General features: G+C 38.9%; 1 protein-coding gene across 3 annotated transcripts in view; it reads left to right on the top strand.

Moving 5' to 3' along the window:
- LOC147163988 (uncharacterized) overlaps window positions 1-20,441 on the top strand; it is a 120,516-nt gene extending 100,075 nt beyond the window's left edge. For all 3 annotated transcript variants that reach the window (XM_086092936.1, XM_086092935.1, XM_086092937.1), the window contains 7 exons: window positions 1,966-2,001; window positions 3,246-3,290; window positions 4,615-4,740; window positions 6,329-6,395; window positions 6,493-6,630; window positions 12,558-12,635; window positions 18,537-20,441. In XM_086092936.1, coding sequence (XP_085949062.1) covers window positions 1,966-2,001; window positions 3,246-3,290; window positions 4,615-4,740; window positions 6,329-6,395; window positions 6,493-6,630; window positions 12,558-12,635; window positions 18,537-18,715 — 669 coding nt within the window. In that variant the 3' untranslated portion in view covers window positions 18,716-20,441. The remainder of the gene's footprint in view (window positions 1-1,965; window positions 2,002-3,245; window positions 3,291-4,614; window positions 4,741-6,328; window positions 6,396-6,492; window positions 6,631-12,557; window positions 12,636-18,536) is intronic.
- Window positions 20,442-23,714: the final 3,273 nt, after the last annotated feature.

Raw genomic sequence — 23,714 nt, 5'->3', positions numbered from 1 at the left:
ACTTGCCTTTGGCCAGCACAGTGGTATTTTAAGTAGGAGTCAACCCAAAATTCACCGTATTCTGATTAATATCACATTTCTGGACTATGAACAAAGTAACAAAATCCACCTGTTTTTATCCATCTCTGGAGGCGGCCATTTTGCCACTTGCTGTCAATTGAAAATGACATCACAGTTGCTCAGGAAAGGACCAATCACGGCTCAGCTTGCGAATGTCACATGACCAAACTCACATGCCCAAACTCAGAAAACAGGTGAGCCGTGATTGGGTGTACTGAGCCCTAAACAACTGTGATGTCATTTTCAGCCGACAAGTGGCAAAATGGACGCCGCCTTAAATGGATAAAAACAGGTGGATTTTGCTACTTTGTTTATATTCCACAACCGCAATATAAATCTGAATTCCATGTTTAGACTAGTGGGGGTGCATATAACATATTATTGTAAAATAAAATTTGGGGGGTTTCTTCCCTTTTAAAGTACTTCAGAAGGTGTTATTTCACCATGAACAAATTCATGCGGTGACGTGCATTTGGGTAGGCAGGCAGTCGCAAATTGAGACGCACACACCAATTACAAATGTGTGTGTCGGCAGGCGAGTGTACAACGTATCCTAGGATGATATCATATTTTCATTTCCAAAAAAAGAGGACACTCAGCCTGACCTCGAGATACTCAGATACAAGATGCCATACATTCAAACTATTTTAACATATGTCTCCTATGTATGGGTAGAAAATAAAACAAAACAACCCATTTCTTTCTTTTAAAGTCTTACATTTTTTGCCCCACAATCCTTTTTCTTTTTTTTTCTTTCTTTTTTTACTTTGAACGGGGTTTGCTTCGTACCCATCGCCTCCGGTGCGGCAGCTCAACACTTGCCACTCAGCTAAAGTTCTGGGCCACCGACAGCCAGTGCGCGGTCTGACAGCCACAGTAAACGTTGCAGTGCACTCTGCTTCCCATTTGCCGCACAACGAAAAACAGACCATTTCAAACCAAAATCAAAATGTAATAAAGTGAATATCTCCCTGTAAAACAGCCTAACTCCTCACAAAATAAAGCTAGCAATAGTGATAGCAATGCCAAACACCATGTAAAGGGAAACAGCCAGTTAATCGAAAGACATCCACAAAGCCAATCTTTCCTTTTCCACCATTCTTTGTGAAAAGTACGAATCATTCTTTGTCCCTTACGTTGCTGAAGATCCGGTAGCTAAGGCGTTGGTCTCCCATCCTTCAAAAGATGGCGTTTTCCCTCAAAAGAAAGGCGTGAAAATAGTTTTATATTCTCCAGAGTGGCGATGTTTTACCGCTCTGCTGTGCTCTAAGTGTGTTTTGAATTCACGAATGCACTGTGCGAACGTACGTTCGCATAGGAATAATACAGCGACGTAAAAAGGCTGCGTAGCGATCTGCCTATTTGCGTAAAGGACTTTTCTACTGGGAAATTGACTACGCATGCGCGAACACACATCGCTACGCGGACAGGGCTGGGAAAAGCACAGTAGCGGTGTGCCTTCAGGAGGATAATTTTTGCAGCATTTTTGCCTGCAGGCCTAATTGAGGTATGAAAATCACCAAATGTTGTCACTTTTAAACCTATAGGTAGTGTAGGCTTTCTGATATGAAAGAAATAATTAAAATAAATAGAAAAAGCCAAACGGTTTCAGCCTGGGGCAGGCAGTGCCTACCTTACCTATCCTGAACGCACGTCACTGAATTCATGATACACGAAAAACTGCTAAAAGATGTTTTTAGATGATTACATCCCTCAATGTAATTACCATAAAAGATGGTTTCTGTAATTTTGCCTCTACAAGCGTACAATGGAAGAGCATTTGCCAAGCAATCAGGATCATTGAGATATCCCATTAAATTGGAGATTAGCAGGAGCGCAGTGGCGCTGATCCAATCGAAGGAGCTGATACAAAATGTCTTTGTTTGTGTTGCGCTCTTTGAGCAGGGCAGACCTGGAAAAGATGGAACTCCTGGCTACAAGGTGAGTTGTACACACACTATCAAAATCCCCTTATGGAAAAGTGCTTCCATCCGTGGCGCTGCAGGGAGATGGCACAGCAGATTTTTATCCCGAGCATGCCTCTTTCAAGCTACCTGAGTGCATTAAACCAATTTGCATACATTGTTCGACTTTTTAATGATTAAGCTAAATGGAAGCTTGCAGATGTAGGACTTTGTTGATTTTTTTTGTCTTTTAACTCTAATTACACAGCTAATGCTTACAGGCAATGTTTAAAAAAATAAAAATAAAAAATCAGAGGAGATTATTTTCGATAACTCAACCAATTTACTAAACTAACTTTCTTAAATAATCACACAGAGAACATATACGCCGCATGCAGAAGTCATTCTACATTTTCGTTTGTGATTTACAATATTATGTCACAGAGCACACTAATGACTGCCCCAATGGTTCATTCTCTTTCTCTGATTATTATTAGTTAATATTCCTCCTGGATATTCTCAGTCCTGCACTGCAATAGCTCGTTATGTCTCACTAGTCTGCAGTCCGGCTGATTTTTGGTAGAGAAACAGTGCCATCTAGCAGGTGGTTTTGCTCCTTTAGCCCAACCGCCTTAGATTTGTTTCTTCAAGTAAATCTCTGGGAAGCAAGTCAATGGGCAAGACGATAGATTTAAAGCACACATCGGGCTTTGGGGAATAGGGTTAAGATTAAAGAAGGTAAGGGGAGTATAGCCCCATTTTAGAAAAACACATCACATGCCAAACTGTCTTGCGTGGCTTCTTTAATCAGGCTGGAAATGGATACAAGGATGCTCCCGTGGGTGTTGCAGAGAGTGTGCTTAAAGAAAGCAATGAGGGGTGACGGGGTGGGGTTGGAAGACACAAGATGTTGTGACATGCAGCTCAAGAGCTCCACTTGGTATTTTCGCTCCCTGCTCCTGCATATACAGTAAAGTAGAGAGAAGCCAGCAGGAGTGATGCAGAGCAGCCATGACATTGCAGAAGGTGAAAGACTGCGGGAAGCTCGACAAAGAATACACCTGGGCTGTAATAAGCCATCACTTCTAATTCATCTGGGAAAAGGCTGCATCTCTGTCACTAAAAATTTTCTATGTTTATGTTCAACTGGAATTTCTGCAATACACATGGATAAAAATGTCTTTCTTATACTGTTTATTAATGAATAAAAAACGGTGTATTATGAGGGGTAATTTTTGTATCCTTATCGTATGTCTTTAATTGTTATTGTTTTATTTAAAGGGAGCACCGGGGAGACTGGGGGACAGAGGACCCAAAGGTGAACGTGTAAGTAGATATATGCTTTATGACTGAATCATGTAAGGTGCATCTGCCTCACAGTCTACAGCAGAGGTCACCAACGTGGTGCCCATGGCCCCCAAGTACCACATAAGTAGCCTACGGGCCTGTTGTAAAAAAAATAGTGATCATTTGAAAATGTTAATATTTGTTTGTCCATATGTGCCTTGCACTCAACTTGTAATCAGTCCAGGTCGTGTATACCTTGCCTCTCCAGGGCACTTTGACTCGAGTGTTGTATAGAAAATTTATGAATATTGTGCAAAAATATTCCCGTATACTGTATTACACATCCACACGACACATACACTCCACATAGTAACTGAAACCCCCATAAACATTTTTAGGATTCAGTTGAAAATTTGTGATGGAAAGTTAGCCTCACCATAATATGGTCCACAGTACACTGTGTGTTCAAACTTTTTCATTTGAGGGCCGCCTACAGAGAAATGTAATGATGCAAGAGCTGCTTTGAAATTCTTTAATTTATTAAACACTGAAATCAAGCAATCCAGTAATCATATATTTATATTTTCTAGTTATTTTGTAAAACAGCTGGATAACTTTCTGCTAATGGTGATACGGCGAATAGTTTACAAGATTTTGGGGTGGCAGACTGCCCTGTATCCCACTGGACTAGATCCACCCCTGCACTGAACAGCAACCAAATCTCAACTCCACATTCAGAACAACAACAAAAAAGAGCAAATTATGGTAAGATGACCCGTTTTAAAATAGTTGCTTGGGGATAATTAATGTTCATAAATCGCACCTTGACAGAAATAGTTTTTGTATCGTTTATTATCTAGAAATGCTCTTTGGATTGCGGGCCGCAAATAACCCCCAGGCCGTACTTTGGTCACCCCTTAAATCACTTTTAAAGACAATATTTTCTCTAGCTCTATTTTTTTCTCTTGTTTTATTGCCCCTTTTATTTAATTTCTTCTTACCTCTTTTATTTTGTTTGTATTTCGCTCTAAATGTGTGTTTATTCGTCCATGTGTCTATTTAGTTTTTATTTATGTCTCAGTGCTTGGAGAGCACTTTGGACAATGTTGTTGTTTGAAATGTGCTCTATAATTAAAGTCAGGTTGGATTGTCTCATGCAATATGGAAGTGCATGATGACACAGTGATAAACAAAATCATATAATCAGATTACAAAGTACAGCTAGATTAACTTGCACCTAAATCCTTTAAAAAAAATTTTTTTTTAATGAATCTAAAATATTGTATAGTTGGGTTAGTTTAAGCAGGATTAGTTTGACTAGTATGAAACGTATATAAAAACAGGTCCTTTTTCAATCATGCAGGGTGATTCAGGAATTCCCGGAGAGAGAGGTGTCCAGGGAGAGAGAGGACGCCAAGGTGATGGTGGCATGACCGGCCCAAATGGGCCTACGGGACAGAAAGGAGATACTGGCCCCCCAGGACAGTTGGTAAGTCATGAATTTAATAACAACTCCTTACTGAACAGTTCCTGGCGATTCTTTCAATGACAAATTTTGGATTAAACTGGTACTTGCTGTCATTCGACTGCTCAAGTGAAGATCAGAGCATGGGAGATGGAAACAGAAATGTGATGGTTTGTCATCAAGGGTTGTTGATTAATGTTTAGAACATTTATTTTGACCATTTGATTACATGGCAACAGCGAGTGCAGGATTTTTATACGGTGATGAATCGATGGTAGGTTGTTGTTTTTTTGCATTTAAGAAAGACAGACTTTGACAGTAAACAGTAACAAGGTAATTAACTATACAAACACACACACACAAAAACGGACTCTTCATGCCAGGAACAGTCAACAATGAACCAAATAAGACAGAACTAAACCAGGAAACTTCAAAACGAGCAACTGAGCTGAGGCCCCGTCCGCACAACAGCCAGGTTCTTTTTTCTTTTTTTTCTTTCTTTTTTTCTTTCTTTTTTCTTCTTTTTTTAAATAAAAATAAATAAATTAAAAATTAAAAAAACAACAGCCAGTTTCAATGTATCCTCACAAGTTTCTTAGCGTTTAGGCCGCTCGTCCACACGATGACGCGTTTTCGGAGCTTCAAACCGATCATTTTTTAAACCGGGCTCCAGAGTGGAAAGATTTCAAAACGCGCCCGTACGTGTCTGTCTGGACTCCATATGCAGGATACTCCTCCAGTGATGACGTAATGGTCGCAGCTCAATGACGACGCATTGTCGCAGATTGATGACGTATGCGCCAATTCTCGCGTGACTGTGCATGAACCGTAGAGTCTGTCAAAAACAATGGCGGATAGCCGTGTCATACTCGTTTTGCGCAGCCTCATTAGCTTGCTTCAACAAACGGTGTAGTACTTAAATCACCCGCCATTGTCATTTCTCCTGTGTTCGTATTTTTCATGTTGTTTTGATACATGCAAAGCCATGTTTTTTCTGTGGATTGCAATATAGTTAGAACTAAAAAAAAAGATTCTTCTTCTACGCTTTCTGTTAACTCCCTGTGGTTTGCGCGACAGCGCCACTCCAGACTTGGCATATACATTACAGTCGTTAAACGTCCTCAGCGTCTTCTTTTGGACACACGCAAGTCTTGAAATGTTTCTGTGTGTATGAGATTTGTTTGAGGAACGAAGCCGGCTTTGCTTCTGTCTGGACGGAAAAACTAAAAACTAAAATCTATCAAAATCAAATCAACACAAAAAGACAAAATGTCAAATATTGTTTTGACACTTGTCTGTAAGTGAAACTTCAAAAACCTCAAGATTTTTTTTTATTACTTTGGTTGTATTATTGTAAATAGGCCCTGCTTTAAAAACTTGAATAAAAACCCAAAACCCTTCAGGGTGATTGACAGTAATCGTCATAATCGTCCTGACATAATCTTTGGCGTGCTCATTTCTACAAACAGTCTGGAAGAGATCATTAAGATGAGGGACAAGACATGCATCTTGATTTCCATGTACGGTAGTTATTATAATTACCGGTATCTCAATTTTTCTACTGCTGACATTTCACTCTTAGAGAAAAATTAATTACCATCTCTATCTGCAGGGCGACCCCACCTTCATGGACGAAATCAAAATGTTCATCAGGACTGAAATATTAAGGATCTTTGAAGGTATAGACGGTTGCGAATGTGTCATCTTTCTAATATAAATATTTTTTTATTCTCCTTGTTTTTCATTGTAACTTGTGGTGTGTGTCTTGTCTTGTAGAAAAGTTGCCTAGCTCTGCCATGCTTCAGAAGCTGCCTGCAGGCATTTTAGCCTCACAAATCCAAGGACCTCCCGGACTACCTGGAAAGCACGGCTTGCCCGGCTCTCCAGGAGAGCCTGGTCCTCCTGGTACTCAAGGTATGAGCTCAATAGATCAAGGTGAACATCGAGAGTGGAACCTCAAAGAATAGTCATGTGCCGTTTAGTACTGTACAAACAGATTTATTTTCATATTGTGCTACCGCTGTTTATAGTTTTAAAACACAGAATCCTAATCAAGTGTGTATGCAGTAAGTTTTGTATTGACTGATACTGCAGGCTTGAATTTAAATATATATATATATTTGTTTTACTTTGAACTAGTTGAACTGCTCACTGACAGCGAATGAAGTACTGGTTTTAATGCAAGAGTCATCCCTGAAGCTTGTACTGTCCATGTGGTGGAAAAGGGGCAAAACGTGTAAACAAGGAGTATCTTAAATTAGACCAGATTATATCGCTGGCACAGTTTTTCAAATTGAACAATCGCATTAGAGTGGACCCACACAATTTGCAGCGGATACGGACTGGACCAGCCTGCTTTTTAAAAATTTAAAAAAACAATTCTGGGCCAGCCTGCTAATAGCCGCGTATAATTGACAGCTTTTATGCAATAAATGAATTGGAAAAAATAATAACAATGAATTAAAAGCTTTAAAAAAATAAACATCCAATAAGCGTCCCTAAAAAAAATTGCAAATATTAGTTTTTTTTTGTTTTTTTAAATCTGACAATTCTCAAGGGGCAATATTGTGAATTGTGTTGTATTTGTTTATTTTTGTGCGCATTCCCATCATTGATGTACCTTAACTGGCCTTGACATTAGTTACACCTGTATATCCATCCATCTATCCAATATCTGAACCACTTATCCTAATCTAGTTAAATTTGGTCCAAGACCTAAATCATGTAAATATGTTTGTTGCTGTAATTTGTTGAACTACACTGCATATTCCTGAGAGTTGTTACTAATATTATTGTTTTGACGGTAACAAAATATAAGGGACACTTTGCAGTACAAAGCAGCATTACTCTACAGCAAGTTAGTTAGTTAGTTAGTTAAATCAAGTACATTAATTTCAAGAAAACTCAAAGAAAAACCCATCACATTTTGGTGCAGATTGAGGAATTAATTTGTACTTTTAATTATCCACTTACGTTTGAGCCAAGTTGGGCAGCAACCTTGAGAGTGAAGAAATCTTGCTGTGTGTTGCAATTGACACTTTAACTGTCACCCAGGAGAAGTATTGTCAAATCCTCTGAAAAACACTCATTTATATGCAAAAAAAGAGCTCCCAAATCAAATTTTTTACATTATTTAGACATTCACTAGTACATAGGCAGTACGTAGGGTTCGTTTAAAAAAAAATTTAATCACCAATTAATTTAATACATAATGTAACTCAATATGCTTGCGTATCATACACAAGTACAGGGGAAAACCTCATTTTTAAGGGTGATTTTGGGGGCACGTATCATACATGGGTACGTGTTATTCACAGGATTGGATGGTAGTATTGCCCCACGTTTGTGTATTGTTTCTTATTTACATTGTACAGCTCTATGTAATGGGGTAGGCCCCATCAAGGTTCGATACACACCATTTTGTCATCATCATCAACAGTGTTCGTACTTACGCCATGCAACAGCCCTAATTAGGTGATCTTCAGCAGCCTCTAGTTGTAGATGTATTTGTATGTGAATATAAAATGGCTGACTCGTGGCCAATTTAGTGATGAAATTTAGATCTGCAGCAGGCCGCCAATTCACAGAAGGATACCGTTGAAATCTTGTGGGGATGTTTTTCTCTTTAGACTGAGGGGCGGGCAGCAGAGGAAAAAGGCCAGGAGTGTGTGGCGCACGGCGGCTCTCTGGGAAATATGAAGACAAATGAAGAATTGACTGTGAATAAGAGTTTTGTCAGTGCGCACAGGAAAACGGGCTCAATATTGATACTTCAATCCAGGTTGGGGTGGGATGTGGGGGGGTGGGTCAGTCAGGAGAGATGGTGGACTGTTAGTGATCCCACTTTCCAGGCTTTATTCATCCAACTGTGTCGTCTCTGAGCTTTGCATCTACCTCACAACATGTTTACACAGCTATAATATGAAATGCTGCGGCTCCCATTCATGAATAATACAGCTAATGTCGGCAACTAAAAACCACACTATAAATATGTGTGCTGTGTTGATGACTCGCGTTACACAGCTGCTGGATTTTTTGGTTGCTTGTTTTATTTTCTGTGCTGTGCAAGAGAGTGTTTTATAGGGTGGTCTTAATGCAGCCTTGCAATAAATATTTACTGAGAATGAAGAGGAACGTTATCTCCCTTGATAAATCAAAAATTCAACAACTTCCTAATTCTTTCTTTGTTGACTGCGCTCATCTGGGGAGAGAGTTTGGGGGGTAATATTTCCTCATTATTTCTCGTCATCCTCTGTTGGAGACTGTGCTCCTCTGGAACATCCAATTTGCCTTTTCCTCCTCAATGCCAAAACGAATTGTCATGGAGAAAACTAAGCCTTCTGTTATATGTACAGTCACTTTTCTCTTTTTGTCTTTGGTTTGATTTCTAATGGCTTCAGACTGTTTGCCATATGGATGCATGCGAAATACCACCCGTTCATTTTCTTTCATTTTAATCCACATTTGTGTTTTATTTTTGGATCATTTTAGGCTTACATCAACCACACCATCCCTTTGTGTAACCACACATTTAAAGGCAGTGGAACCTTCAACGTCCAACGTGTTCTGTGATGCCGGTTGACTTTCAAGTTGTTTTAACCTCCCAAACACACACCCAGTTTTTCCTATAGGCAATCATTTTGAAGTGAATTCATTTGTTCCAGGCACTATCATAAAACCTGTGAGATAAAATCTGAGTAGGAAATATTTTTGTTTAGCATTTAATCATTCGTAACTGCCATACAAGTACGTACAGTATAAAAAAGTTCATCATGAAATGTACAATGAATTCAAGTACAATTATTCACACATTGAATTACTGGTACTCCTTTAGTGTGAAGGACAAAAACTGCCAAATTAAAATAAATAAATAAATAAAAGTGAAAATAAAAATAGATATATAAAAAAAATCTACTGGTATAGTTTGAAAATTAAATTACAATTAAAAGAAATGGAAATAAAAACACAAATATATATATAATAAAAAATAAAGTTCAATTAAAAAAATGTAAAAAAAAAAATACATTTGATCATAAATACATTAATAAAAATATAAATACAATTAAATATCAATTGATAAAGACGCTCTGCTCTCATATTTATATATTTCATGCTGCAGACAATATCAGCATGAAATGCGTAAGGACATGTTGGAAATTTTATTCATTTGAATTTTTCCTTGCGCAAAATAATGTAAGTTTATGTTATTAATTTGTATAATACTTCCTTATGCATTTCATGCAGGTGTTGTCTGCAGCATTAAATAAATAAACATGACAGCAGACCGTCAATTTCTTGATTGATATTTAATTCTATTTATCTTTTTATTTTTATTTCCTCATTTGTTATATTCATATTTGTTTTTTTTTATCTTGTTTTTTTCCGTTTTTATTTTCACTTTATTCATTCTTTTTTTGGGGGGGAGGGTGATTTTGGTCCTCCAAATTTAGTTTTTCCCCCGAACTTTTGTTGAACTCCAAACTGTACCACTTGCACTGTTTGACTTTGGAGGGTCCGCTATCATTCTACATTTTGTTATTAGACCATCACTTGTATTGGCATATTTATTATGTCCATTTAATACAAACTGAATCTGTCTTTTATTTTTTTTGATTTTGTACACTAAAAATGTCACTCACTGTAATTTTTGCCACAATATTTAATTTTTATTTCATTTCTGCTCAAATAAATACTTTTTTGGGTAAGAGATAGAAATAAATAGATGTTGCTAATAATGCCTTGTGCAAATGTGTAGGACTGTGAGCCAATCAATCAAGCCTGAAATCCTGCCTGTAGCATCACCGTTTTGTTACTAACATATTTTGTCCATAATTGCCATTGAAGCCATTTGTTTCTAGCCAAACATGGACACAAAGGCAAATTTGGCAAAAAAAAGTTTGGCAATCTAATTTGCCACCCAAATGCATTGCTCAGTATTTCTTTTTTGCTTAAGGTTCAGAGTATTCTCTCCTCCAGAGTCTCTCCTCCTCCCACTGAATGAAATCCCCCAGGCTGTGTGAGTGCTGAAAAGAAGTCTCATTATTGCAACAAAGCACCCGCACCATCCCCTTTTTCTCGTTCACGCTCACTTTCAGAGCGATCGCAAACCCTTTTTCGGAGATTTTCTGTGACACGTAAGCGTTGATGCTTGATGCTGCTGTCAGGGCGCACAAGATGCACACCATGGTACTGCTGGTCCTGACTCCATTACTTCAAGGGCCTCTTGGGGGGAATATTCACACATTCTAGCGTGCTTGTTGCTTGAGAAGGGTAAAGAATGAACGATTGTGCATGGATTGATTAAGGAGTGGTGGGGAACCTGTTTCCTGTCAGGGGCCAGAACAAATTTAGGGAAAAAATATATAATTCATTGTATTATTATAATACTGGATTAGAATTTGTGGCTTATTTATTTATTTATTTGTTTGTTTATTTGTTTATTTGTTTTTACAGTACAGCTAAGGAGGAATTGCATGGCAGCCTATAGGTTCCTCCACCCCTGTGTTACAGGGTGTTTTGTTACGCCACAATTGCTAAACAGTGACGCTCACCTAACTTTTCTCTCAAGTAATATTCAAGGCCCTTGTACAGCAGGGGTGCCCAAGTTCGGTCTTCGAGAGCCCCTATCCAGCCTCTTTTCCATGTTTCTCTCAACCAACACACCTGATTCATGATCAGGATTGTTGCTTGCTGATGAGCTGATCATTAGATTCAGCTGCGTTGAAGGAAAGAGACATGGAAAACAGGCTGGATAGGGGCTCTCGAGGACCGGACTTGGGCACCACTGTTGTACAGTATCCAGACATTTTTGTGGCAGCTAAGCTTAGTTTCAAATGTCAATAAAGGAGAACTCAACCAAAACATTTTCTTTACAATATGTTCAATGCAGCCCCACTAGTCTAAACACGGTATTCTGATTAGTACGGCGTTAGTGGGATATGTTTAAAGAAGCAAAATCCGCCTGTTTTTATCCATCTCAGCGGGCGGCCATTTTGCCACTTGCTGTCGATTGAAAATGACATCACAGATGCTCAGGGCAGGTAATGGCCAATCAGGGCTCAGCTTGCGAATGTCACATGACCAAACTCAGAGATCAGGTGAGCCGTGATTGGTGAGCCCTGAGCAAGTGTGATAAAAACATACATTAAGGTTTTGCGTCATTAAGTGTTACTAATTTCCAACTAACTTCTTGTGAGAACATGTTTCAGCGTGAGCTTGTGCTTGACTACTTAACTGCTTGTTTTATTATATTAGATTCCAATTCAGAGAGTATTTTGTTTAACTGTCTTGGCCCAGTAATTGCGAATATATTTATTTCGTCCCTTGGAAAGCGTTGCATCTAATTGTATTTGTCGAGTGAATCCGCCTTTGATCGTTTTCCAATCTGATCATCCTCTGCTCTGTTGTGGAATCTTGAAAGCCATGCGCCTGTGTCGCTGTCGTTGACTAACGCACAGATGGCTCCTTTGATGATTTCCACTTTTTGACGGCATGTCGGTATGTCTTTTATTATTCAAGGTATGGGACCGACGGTGGGAACAGAGTAGCCTGTTTGTATGTCAACTTGCAAAGCTGCTTCACTCTAAATAATCACAGAGCTGCTGTTTGACATTGTCGTCACTCGGGCGTTATTTATAGCATCCAGGAGCTAATGCGCAGAATTCCCTGGACGGATGTGAAGGTGTCAAAAGTGTATCACCACCTTGAATCTCCTTGGATAAGACCTTGTTGTGGCATTTGTGCTAACATTACTAACTGTTTATATTCTTCATGCACTCATGACAGTGCACAGTCAGCATTTCAGTCATTTGTACAATGAGACTTTGTGGGTTTTTCCACAGGCTACAGAGGGCAGAAAGGAGAAAGAGGTCAGGTTGGTCTCGGCCTACCGGGTGATCCAGGACCTACGGGACCACCAGGTAAGACTAGCAAAGCTTGCAGAAAATCTTTATATACAGTGTTTCTCAGCCTTTACTGCACCGCGGCACATACTGTATGGACTATGGCCCTATTTTCTACTTCCGTGCCCAGCGCAAGCCTTATGCAGATAGAATTGGTCGTCTGTCCTGATGTGTTCCATTGTCTGTGGGAATGCAGCCGACTCACGGCCAATTGAAGCAGCTCCCCTCATTAACTGTTTTATTGCCAAATGTTATCCAAAAAACAACCCCGACTGCCAGACGATTTTGAGCATTTTAACTCATCTTTTAAAGCTAACAGAATATTGTGTGCTACAACTACATAAATATGGTGGATACCACATGAAAGATCGTATTCCATTCTTTCATTAGAAAAAAAAAGTATGTTTCTACCTTATTCCGTACTTTAGTAATCACCATTTAAAAATAGGTAATTTGAGTGACGTCTAGCAAACATGGAGAGAAAAAAAAGGAGAAACAAAACTTTTTGTGAAAAGATAAATTTTCTGCACAACTGTGACTTTGACACTAATATTTTTTGTTTTGTGACGCTCTGTTAATTAGATTTAATATGACAAACGCTTTGATCATTCATGTCATCCTTGAAAGCGTTTTAGTTCCTAAGATCCGCTATGTTTTCTTGTAATTTGATACTACCAGGAGCCCATTGAAAGGAGATACAATGCTGCCATCTGCTGGCCATAGTTAGTAGCTGTTTTGTGATTTTTACACCCATTCACAAAAGGATCGCTGCACAAGACGTTGCACTGCCCATTGAAAAAAAAAAACCGGAGTTGACGTCAATTGATGTTATTGGCGGAAAACAGTGGGCGTGTGCTTATCCGTCAGAATCCGTCTGCCTGTGGCTCGATCAAATCTTTACACCACCTGCGTCACAGCTTAGACATGGTTTTAGCGAGTCTACTTTTTGTCAACAAATTGCGAGATCCGCGAGGGGTGTAGCAGCTCAGATGGAATGCCCCATGAGGTGTAGCATGTCTACCAAATTCACAAACACACTACAATAGACAAGAAGATGGAGTTGTGCCCATTTGTACACTGAGCAGACGGAAACCTGTTTAAAAATAGGGCCCTTGTTGTGAAATCTGGGCCTATTTAGTTGAAATGGTATGAATGGCTTTTGGGACTATAACTCAATCTTTCACAGGTTAGACTCCTTGAACCTTGTTTTTTTCCTTTTACCAAGACTTTTGTACACAAAGCAAGGGCCATAAGCGGCATGCTCGATTGAGTTTGGTGTGTAGAAACTTGACAGGACACAACCTCATCAAATATCATTTAGATTAACTTGAACAGAGAGGGTGAGCCTCAAAAATGTTCTTCTGAATGAATGGATACAAAATCCTTTAGATAGGCCTACTCCAATATCTTGTACACAGTCTTCACAGAATAGTTGCTTTTATTAACATAGAATACAAAGGTATAAACTCTGCAGCATCTTTATGCTCCGCAGTGTTGGCCATCTTTTAATCAATTGCTTTCAATGTTGCCCTTAAGCTTAAGTGTGTTGATTCAGCCTCACCACTTTCATCAGCACTGAGCTGTTGTCAGCAGCAACCCCTTTGATGAATGCCTCTCATGCCGCGCACACGCACGATTCCAAGGAACATAGTGGAGTCATTTCCATTAGAGTTCAAAAGAGGCTGAATATTGATAATTCTATTTTTGGGCCTTGTTACCGTGAACCCACGTTTATCATGGGGGATACATTACAAAATCTCCAAACAAACCATGTTGCGTCATGTAACAAAGTTCTACTAGCTTAATGCTAAAATATAATGTTAAATGACATAGATGTTAGCATAGACTTATTAGAAATGATAAGCCTTCAAATAACAAAATGTTCACACACGCTCAACACATACAAACAGAACAAACCATGCTTTAAGGCATACTGTTGTTTTTCTGCTCTTTGGACACAAGAAAAATAAAAATGGCGAAATGGCATAACTAGAGGTGTTTAAAAAAATTATTGAGCAATATATCGCGATATTACAGCGCACAATTCTTGAATTGATTCAATATGCGTCCGAATTTTTGATGGAAATATTCAACAACATGTCTTACTTTGGGTTAGGGTTCATACGTTAAGCATGGAATAATGTTATGTTAATGTCACATTAAGCTTTAATGTTTTATTTCGATGATGTTCAAACATGAAACAGATTGTTTGTTAAATACAGTGGCTCACAGTTAAAAGCCCGACTTTTCAGATAAATAAATACATTTTCATACAAATCTTACACTGTACATGTACAAGTTTACTGATTAATATTTTCTAAATTTGAGTAAAAAATAATAATTACATTAATCAATTTATAGATTCGAATCGTGACCTATGAATCGTAATACGGATCAAATTGCCAGGTACTAGGCAATTCACACCCCTAGGCATAACTGAAGGGATGTTCTCGTCTTCTTGCTCTTTATTATGCTGCATCTATTTCACTAAACTAACTTTGGACTCACCTGCATACTGTAAACCGCATTAAAAAAAAAAACAATCACTCAAAAATCTGTCATGAGCCGTGATTTAGCGTGGGAACACTGTACCTCCACCCAGTTATAGGCAACGAATGCTTTTCAATGAGATCCATCCCTAAAAGATCTACAACCAAGTGCCTCCATTTACCCCTGATAAACTAGCAGTTGCATTCTAAAGTAATAAAAAACAACAAGTTTAATGTTGCTCTGAAACAAAAGCCTCCCAGATTGCAACACAAGATGTCAGCTTGTCCCCTGCTCTCATCAAGTAAAAAATAGCTTCCCGTAGGCGTGATGGAGCAATGACAAGTTGATTTTCAGCCTGTGACAGCAAAGTTATTACTGACCTTAATGCCGTTCGTCTCATCCACGGAGGTGCACAATTTATGTGCAGGGCCAAAGGAGGCGCGCCTTTTGCTCCCAGGGGGAAAGGACAGCTGTTAAAAAGCGAGCTTACATGGATGCAAGTCGATGAGACAGAAGCTGCTTCAAAGAAAACAAATGGTGGCAAACTTTGCCAAGTGGAGGATGCAATCGCCCGTACACCCTCTGTGAGATTGGGAATCACGCAAAGTATATTGGCTTCCATTCCCATAAGCACCTTATCCATTCATCAATCCATTTTCCATAGTGCTTATCCTAATTAGAGTCACGGATGAGCAGGAGCCTATCGCAGCTGACTTCAGGGATGGGCAACTCCGGTCCTGGAGGGCCACTATCCTGCATGTTTTTTTGTTGTTTTTTATGTTAAACAGAGTTGTCAGTATCTGCTGAATGCAACTATGAAAGTGTGACTTTCGTAGTAACTTAGATACTTTTAAAATCAAGTAATCAATAAAGTCACTAAATTACTTTTTAAAAGGGACATTCAATGACCCCTAGTGCCATCTAGTGGTGAACTAATAATTCATTCATTTCACTGTTTGTGTCAATAGTATGCAAAATAAACCGCCGTTTACCTTCCACAGCTGGGGCCTGCATGTGGTCGTCACTGACTCCCGTGATTCGGGCCCGTCGCTTGTCACTTTGCTCTCACAAGCTTTTACTAGCTCCTCTCGCTAGCCACTCTTGTTAGCCATTCCAGCCTATGGCTCTGACTAACTCCCGCTAACCGCGCTTGTTAGCTGCTCCGGCTAATTCCGGCTCGCTCGGTCTTTCGGCGTCGCTCGCTTCACAGCGGCTGCCGAGTCGCCGTTGCTCGCCTAGATGCTCGTTTGCTCACGGCAAATAAAAATTGCCGGTATGCCTGTAAAATGTGGTCTCTCTGAGCCACCGTAGTGTACGTGCTCTTGCGTGCTTCTAATGCTATTATTGGACCACTAGATGGCGCTTTACACACTGGGTCTTTAAAGAAAGTAATCAGTAGAGTAACTAAGTTACTTTTGAAAGCCAGTAATCAATAATGTAACTAAGTAAATTTTTCAAGGTTACACTGGTGATATGTTCACAAATCAGACCTTGACCTTGAGTTGGAGCAAACAATTTTTGCTTCTAAAACTGAATTATCTATATTCCATCATGAAGAGAAACATATTAATGAAATAGTTTTATTGTCTTGACAGAAAGGCAGAAACTTTTTTTATTTAAATACAAATTGTTAGTAGTGCACTCGAGAGCAGTAGTTGTCAGGGGTGTCACTCCCATGGGAATTGTGGGTGTCATAACTTGAGCACGTTTGGTTTGATTACTGAAAAAAAAAACTATGACATCATCGATTAGTTGAAGCCGACTCAACTCTAACAAACAATCTGAAGTCGTTCAACCGCTTGTTCGCATCCATGTGGGTGGCATAAAGAATTGTATTGCACAGGGGAAATGTTTCCCGATGATGATAAACACTTCCAAGGTCTCACTAGCTATGCCGTAGTCTCACATGGCTTAATGCAGTACTTCAGAGGCGTATTTTTCCCTGATGTTTTGTTTGAATTACAAATCGTATGACCTCAGGGGTATTCCACTGTATGTGTAAATAGTGTGAAGTGCCTTATGATGTCCTCATGGTGCTCTACCGAAGCGCTACAATAACCACATTTCAGCTTTAAATCAGCTGTCCTAGTAGTCGCCTACACTGTCCGCCCGGTTCAGGCACACATTTGCGTGAATGGTGACAGGGTAACAAGCGCAGAGCTGCAGACAGTTTGGTGCAAGCTGTTAGGCAGGAGATGGATGGGCGGGGGTGATGAAAAGGCCAAGTTGTGTTTTCGGTGGGGAGGATGCAGCAAGATGTGTGATTCTTGTTTTGTGCTAACTCGCCGTGATTTGATGTGAGCGGCCTGCTTATGATGGGTGCTATAATTGAAGGCTTACGCAGAGGGGAAAAACAACCAGACCTTGTGTGAATGTGTGGTCTATGTAGGCTACTGTATGTATTACAAAATACAAAGAGCTGTTTGGATTACATTTTCACAACACCGTGTTGCTTAGTAACATGGGATATGAATATCAGATTTTCTTATTAGAGTGTGGAAATGTTTCTCCTGTCATGCCTGCAGCTGGCATTTAGACAAATGGATCCATATCAAGATAATACTTTGACTGAACAGACGAATGGCTTTTCATAAAAGCTGACCAAGATGAAATGGCAAAAGCATGTTGCTAGCCGTGGCATCTGCTCGGCATGGGCCGATCACCGGTTTGACGATATGCCGTGGGTTCAATAACTGCTAATACTGGCTGTCAATGGTGACGGTGTAGAGGGGACATCTAAGCCGTGTGCAATATGATTGGATACTTGCAGAGTTGAGTTAACAGCCTGCCTCTTTGAGGTTGAAAGACAACACAAGTAGCCCACGAGTCTGTTCTAAAAATAGCTGACCAGCGATGGGACACTGTGACTTACTAAAAATAATTTTTCATATCATTCTTTTTTTTTTTTCATTTGTTAATTTTTTTCAGGCAGCAATCAACATCAACAAATTATCAATTTCTCCAAACAATACTCAACTAAACGTAGCCTGAAAAGGAGTGGGAGGAAGAAAAACTTTATTTAAATGATTTATTTATTTATTTATTTATTTATTTATTTATTTATTTAAATTAAACATGAAAAGCATTTCTTCTGTGCCAAATATTCTATATTTTCTTGATTAAATGGTTTGATGAATGAATGAATGAAATAGATTGTGTTTAATTGAGAAAAATGCTGTTTTTATTAACCCGTTATTTAGAGATGTAATGTTTATACCGTGATATTTTATCCCACGGTTATCATACCGTCAAAATGTTATCTCGGCCCATGTCCAGACTAACTCGAAGCTTAGCTGCATACTTGTGACAGGCTTAACTTAATACTGCATGTTCTGTGTGGGAACTTTAATAATGAACCAAGCAAAAACAAAAATTGGGTTCCAGTGTATTCAACAACTCTCCCTCCTTTTTTTTCTCGCCTTTGTCAAGGCCTGCCCGGGGCAACTTCTCAGGGTCCTCCTGGCCCTCCGGGGCCCTGTGGACCGACAGGGACGTGTGACCCCAGCGACTGTCATCCAGTAGAGCCCGTTGCGGCCTTCAGCCATCTTGCTCCGAGCTCACTAGTGAAGCCAGACACTGTCCGCAGCAGGAAAAGAGGGACAGCGTGATTGGTGTCCTGCACTGGGTCTACCCAACACTCGGATACAGTAGGGGCCTTTTTTGTGACATTGCTAATGGGCTTGTTTTGAATGCAAAATAATTTTTTTTGCAAAGCTGTACTTTTGGGTTAGGTCTTGTTCTTCCCTGCTGTGATGTAATGCATTCCTTGTCAACTCTCATTATGTCTCTCAAGGCCGTGAAATGACTTTGTTTAGTCACTTTCAGCCCCGTCGGAATAACGTGATCTTAATTATTTGTTTGCCTCCTTAATTGACACGCCTTGCACCCGTCTGTTCTCATTCAGATAAGCAGTCGCGCTCGCAGAAGGTACACCACGCATGTGTTTGCGTGTGTTTTCGAAAGACGACGAAGAATGAGATTAGCTGAATGTTTGTTTCGTGTGCGCCTTTGAGAGAATTAGGAGCCCTTTACTTCTGTCAACTACGCGGCGGTCTTCGTATTGAGCCGTCGCCCTGTGGAACTCCTTGTTATCAGACTACTGCAGAGCCTGTGGGTGACCTGTCGCATTTAAATAATACTCCGATAATAGAAGTGTGTTTGAGAGAGAGAGAGAGCAAACATCTAAAACAAAAATTCTCCTTGAAACAGAATCCAGCGCCTTATGTTGAACCAAAGTGCATCCACTGTGTCTGATATAAAATTATTTATTTTTGTGGCGAGATCTTAAAGAATGTATTAAAAGAGCTCTTTTTTTCTGGAATGTGGATTAACCCATTTTTGTATGTGTGGGGATATCTGAGGTTAATTATAAAGTGATTTGCATCGTGCATGATAATCATTTTAAGAAAGAAACTAAATATGAATATGTCTTCCCATTTACTGGTACAACATCAGTCTTTAATTAGCTTTGCCATAGCAACTGGCTAAAGAAAAAAACAAACAAGGGAAAACACATTGAGGGCAGATTGATATACATGAAAATAATTTGCTGTCCTTTTGTTTAAAATATTTCATGATGATGAGAATCTCACTTTAGGAGTTAAAAGGAGACTCAAAACTCAAAGTAGAAATAAAAAAAAATGTTATATTAGTAAAATTATAGATTCATTCTCATAATATGATGACTTAATTCTCATAACTTTTTTGTAATCATTTTTCCATTCTGTTACAGCGCTTTTCTCGTAAAAAATAATGACTTTATGAACTATAAACGTATAATATTACAATTTAATCAATTCAACACTTGATTTAAAATGACTGTATTGTGGTAATTTTATTTATTTATTTACAGTGTCCCTAGCGCTCCTTCATACACTTTAATCCTTCTCTTGCCTTTATTGTATGTGTAAATACTAGGATAATGAGTGATGAGTCTTTTTTGCATGTGCATTTTGTTTCTGGCTAATGGGGCTTGTAATGGGACCTGATGATGTAATTACACAAGCAAGTTATCATTTTAACGACGTGTTAAGGTTCTCAGTCGTATACGATTAGAAAGGTTGCTGCTTTGGGTGCCTTAGTTGATTTAAAGTGTTGTGTTGCGTTTCCATGGTGTTTGCAGATGATGATTCCTCTGGTGTATTTCTATATTTTTGCTTTTCAACTGCGCCAAAGTAACCTCTGCACACAATTTGTTTGTGAATTATACGCATTTCTAATTGACATGTTCCCTCATTTCTCGCAGGTGTTACGTTCCAAAAACTACCCGCGATAATAGAAATCCGCGTAAATTGTATTTGTTTATTTTTTTTCATTAATTATATATATATATATTCGTTTACAAACCCTACTCCCAAAAAATTGGGACACTATACAAATTGTGGATAAAATCTGAATACAATTATGTGGAAGTGCCAAATTTTTATATTTTATTCAGAATAGAACATAGAGAACAGGTCAAAAGTTTAAACTGAGAAAATGTATAATTTTAAGGGAAAACTATGTTGATTTCAAATTCCATGGTATCAACAGATCTAAAAAAAAAGTCGGGACAGGCTATTTTCACCACTGTGAGGCATCCCCTCTTCCTTTCACAAAAGTCTGCAAACGTCTGGGGATCGAGAAGATTGTTCCAGATTGTCTGAATCTTTGGATGATGTTATGCACTGTAGATGATGATTACTTCAACCTTTTTGCAATTTTTCGCTGGTAAACAGCTTTCTGATATTTCTCCACTATCTTTCTGCGCAACATTGGAGGAATTGGTGATTCTCTACCCATCTTCGCTTCTGAGAGACACTGCCACTCCGAGAAGCTCTTTTAATACTCCAATCAAGTTGCCAATGGACCTCATTAGTGGTAACTGGTCTTCCAGCTGGTTTTTTTTGTAAGTGCAATTGACTTTTCCAGCCTCTTATTGTTACCTGTCCCAACTTTTTTGAGATTTGTTGGCACCATGAAATTTACAATCAACATATTTTTCCCTTAAAATTATACATTTTCTCAGTTTAAACTTTTGACCTGTCATCTATGTTCTATTCTGAATAAAATATTGAAATTTGGCACTTACACATAATTAATTGCATTCAGTTTTTTTTTTATTATTATTATTTATTTGTAGTGTCCCAACTTTTTGGCAATTGAGTTTGTAAAATATAGTTTTTTTTGTTTTGGTATGATTTTTAGTTTATTATTAATGCTTTTTCATTCATCATAGATGTTCATTTTTCATTTACAGTCATTTTTCCATTAAAAGTAGTTTTTAATTTACTTATTATACAATGCACAGTATATTATTTTTCAGTTATTCGAAATGTTTTTTTGTTCATACTATATATATTTTTATTTATTATATATGTTATAAGGCTAACACCTCACCACACACTTTATACGCGCACTTTTCTTGATAGGCGTTAAAAAAAATTCACATACTGTATCTCTTATTTCAACACAGTAGGCCTATTATACACTCTCAGCGTTCAAACCTTTTTAGATCTTAAAATAATAACAATAATAATAATAATAATAAAATATAGTTCTCTTTGAGAAATGTATTTGAGGGAAAAAAATATAACAACCAATCAATTTTTTCCGCCCGGTATGTTTTCCTAAAAAAAATTATAAAAATAGTAATTAAAAAACACACACACACAACAACAACAACAAAACAGCGGTTAAAAATGACACAAATTTTAATGACGATGATACGGAGCTGAACATTTTTTACCTGGCGGTCTAGGTATGACAAACTTGTCGGCAGTCGATTCGCAGCTCATACGCAGCCGGTGTAATACGAACAAGCTGGAAATGGAAACAAATCGGTGCCGCGGACGCACGAGCGTTTCAGGGCATGAAATTGGAAAACTGTTGGGCCTCTATCTCCAGGTAGCAAATACACCGTTGGAAAGGTATCGTCGAGACGAATCCGAAGATGCCCGTACGTCCCCGGTAGGACGTAGGGCTGGGGAGATACGGGCGGCCAAAGACCTCCAGAACACCGAGGATTTTCAAAACGTTACCCCGCCAGCGGTGGTTGACATCCCAGGTAAAAATCCGTCGTTTGTCGGCCCATTATCTCTTCATTTTAATGATGAAGATACGAGGCAGGACACGTAAACCCATTTTGCCCAGGACCGCATTGCCGCGGTGCCCCCAAAACTCCATTCGATCGCTCGTGGCCCGCCCCTGAAATTGCGCGCTGAAAAAATTCTGCAAAACAGCGAGGCCGCGAAAAATGAACCCACGAGAAATGAGGGAACTATATATATCAGGAGTATATCAGATGTCAAGTAAAGGTCATTATAACCACATTGTTTCCCCACCCTTCTATTTTGTCCTTCGGTGCTAAATGTTCACGCCACTCTTTGAGGAAATACGACAAACACTTCCATTATTTTATTTTTTTTTTTTGTTTTAATTGGGTGCTGCTGGAAATAAAGTTGGACTCAAAGGCTTTAATTTCAAATATGTCTTGTTATGTTTAATATTGTACAAGCATTGTGACTGTGAGTTTCTAACTGGGATTCACATTTTTTGATCATGTTTCTTCTTTCTTCCAAGTCACTTCAAAGAGCATCACATCCTACATAAAATGTGTAATTTTTTTGGTTCTTAAAGCATGCTTGTTTGGTCATCAACTGGGTTGCATCTTTTTGAAGCATTTTTCATTCATGAGTCTACAGAGCCCCCTGCTGGAATAGAGTGAAAGTGTTCAATGTAGGAGAAGGACTTTGGGCAAGAGCCCTTCTATTGGCTTGTGGTTTTTTCATCATGTTCTTCTTAATGGGCTCCCCTGTGAGACAATAAAGCTGACCTTGATCGAATTCTGATGGCACGAAAAGTAATCTGAACTTCTTGTTTTTCCTCTGTTGTACTGATGAGAGCTTCTCGTGTGTGTGTACACTTAATATTCATGTGACTTCAATTTAGCTGAGATAGCGAGGGAGGACTGAAAAGTGGCTCCTGATGTCACAGCTCACTTCACCAGCATTTCAGTGCAAATCTATTTAACTGTAAGTGGAGCGCAAACACAAAGGCGTGTATTTGTTGTTGCATCATTTATCGGAACGCTGGCATCATTTCAATCAACTGCTTATCTTGTCATGTTGTTTTTTTTTTACTTTTTCTTTCCCATCCCCCAAATGTAAAGTTATCCTGTAAACACTTATGTCATGTAATCTTGTGAATAAACTTGTAATGAGGGGAGTTTGGATCAGCATATCAGCATGCTCTCTCAGATTAAAAATGTCTGCCTGCTGCTCGCCCAGCAACTCTGTTTATAAGCTGGTGTCGTACTGAGTGTCCTTTTGTACTCATTTTTGTTTGCTTCGATATCTACCTCACTCTGTTCGACACGTGATTAGCTATTTGGGGAAACTTGTGATGTTTTCACACTAAATCGTGTGTGTTTAATTTATATGTGCTAATCATGAGCTGAATTTCTCTCTGACATGTTTCTTTGCAGCATTTTCTTGATCTGAACTGACATCTGCCTTACTTGTGTGCAATAAACGTTATACAGTGCTTTATTTGTGACCGTCTGTTCATTTCATGAACTAAGCAGAGCTAAACTAAAAGGAGCTTTATGAAACACATTAACACAATGTC

Source organism: Leptonotus elevatus, chromosome 13 (genome assembly GCF_054856555.1).
Source record: "Leptonotus elevatus isolate MCC_2025b chromosome 13, RoL_Lele_1.0, whole genome shotgun sequence".
NCBI lineage: Eukaryota > Metazoa > Chordata > Actinopteri > Syngnathiformes > Syngnathidae > Leptonotus > Leptonotus elevatus.
The sequence above is the reverse complement of the archived record's forward strand: the minus strand, read 5'-3'. Positions and strand labels throughout refer to the sequence as shown.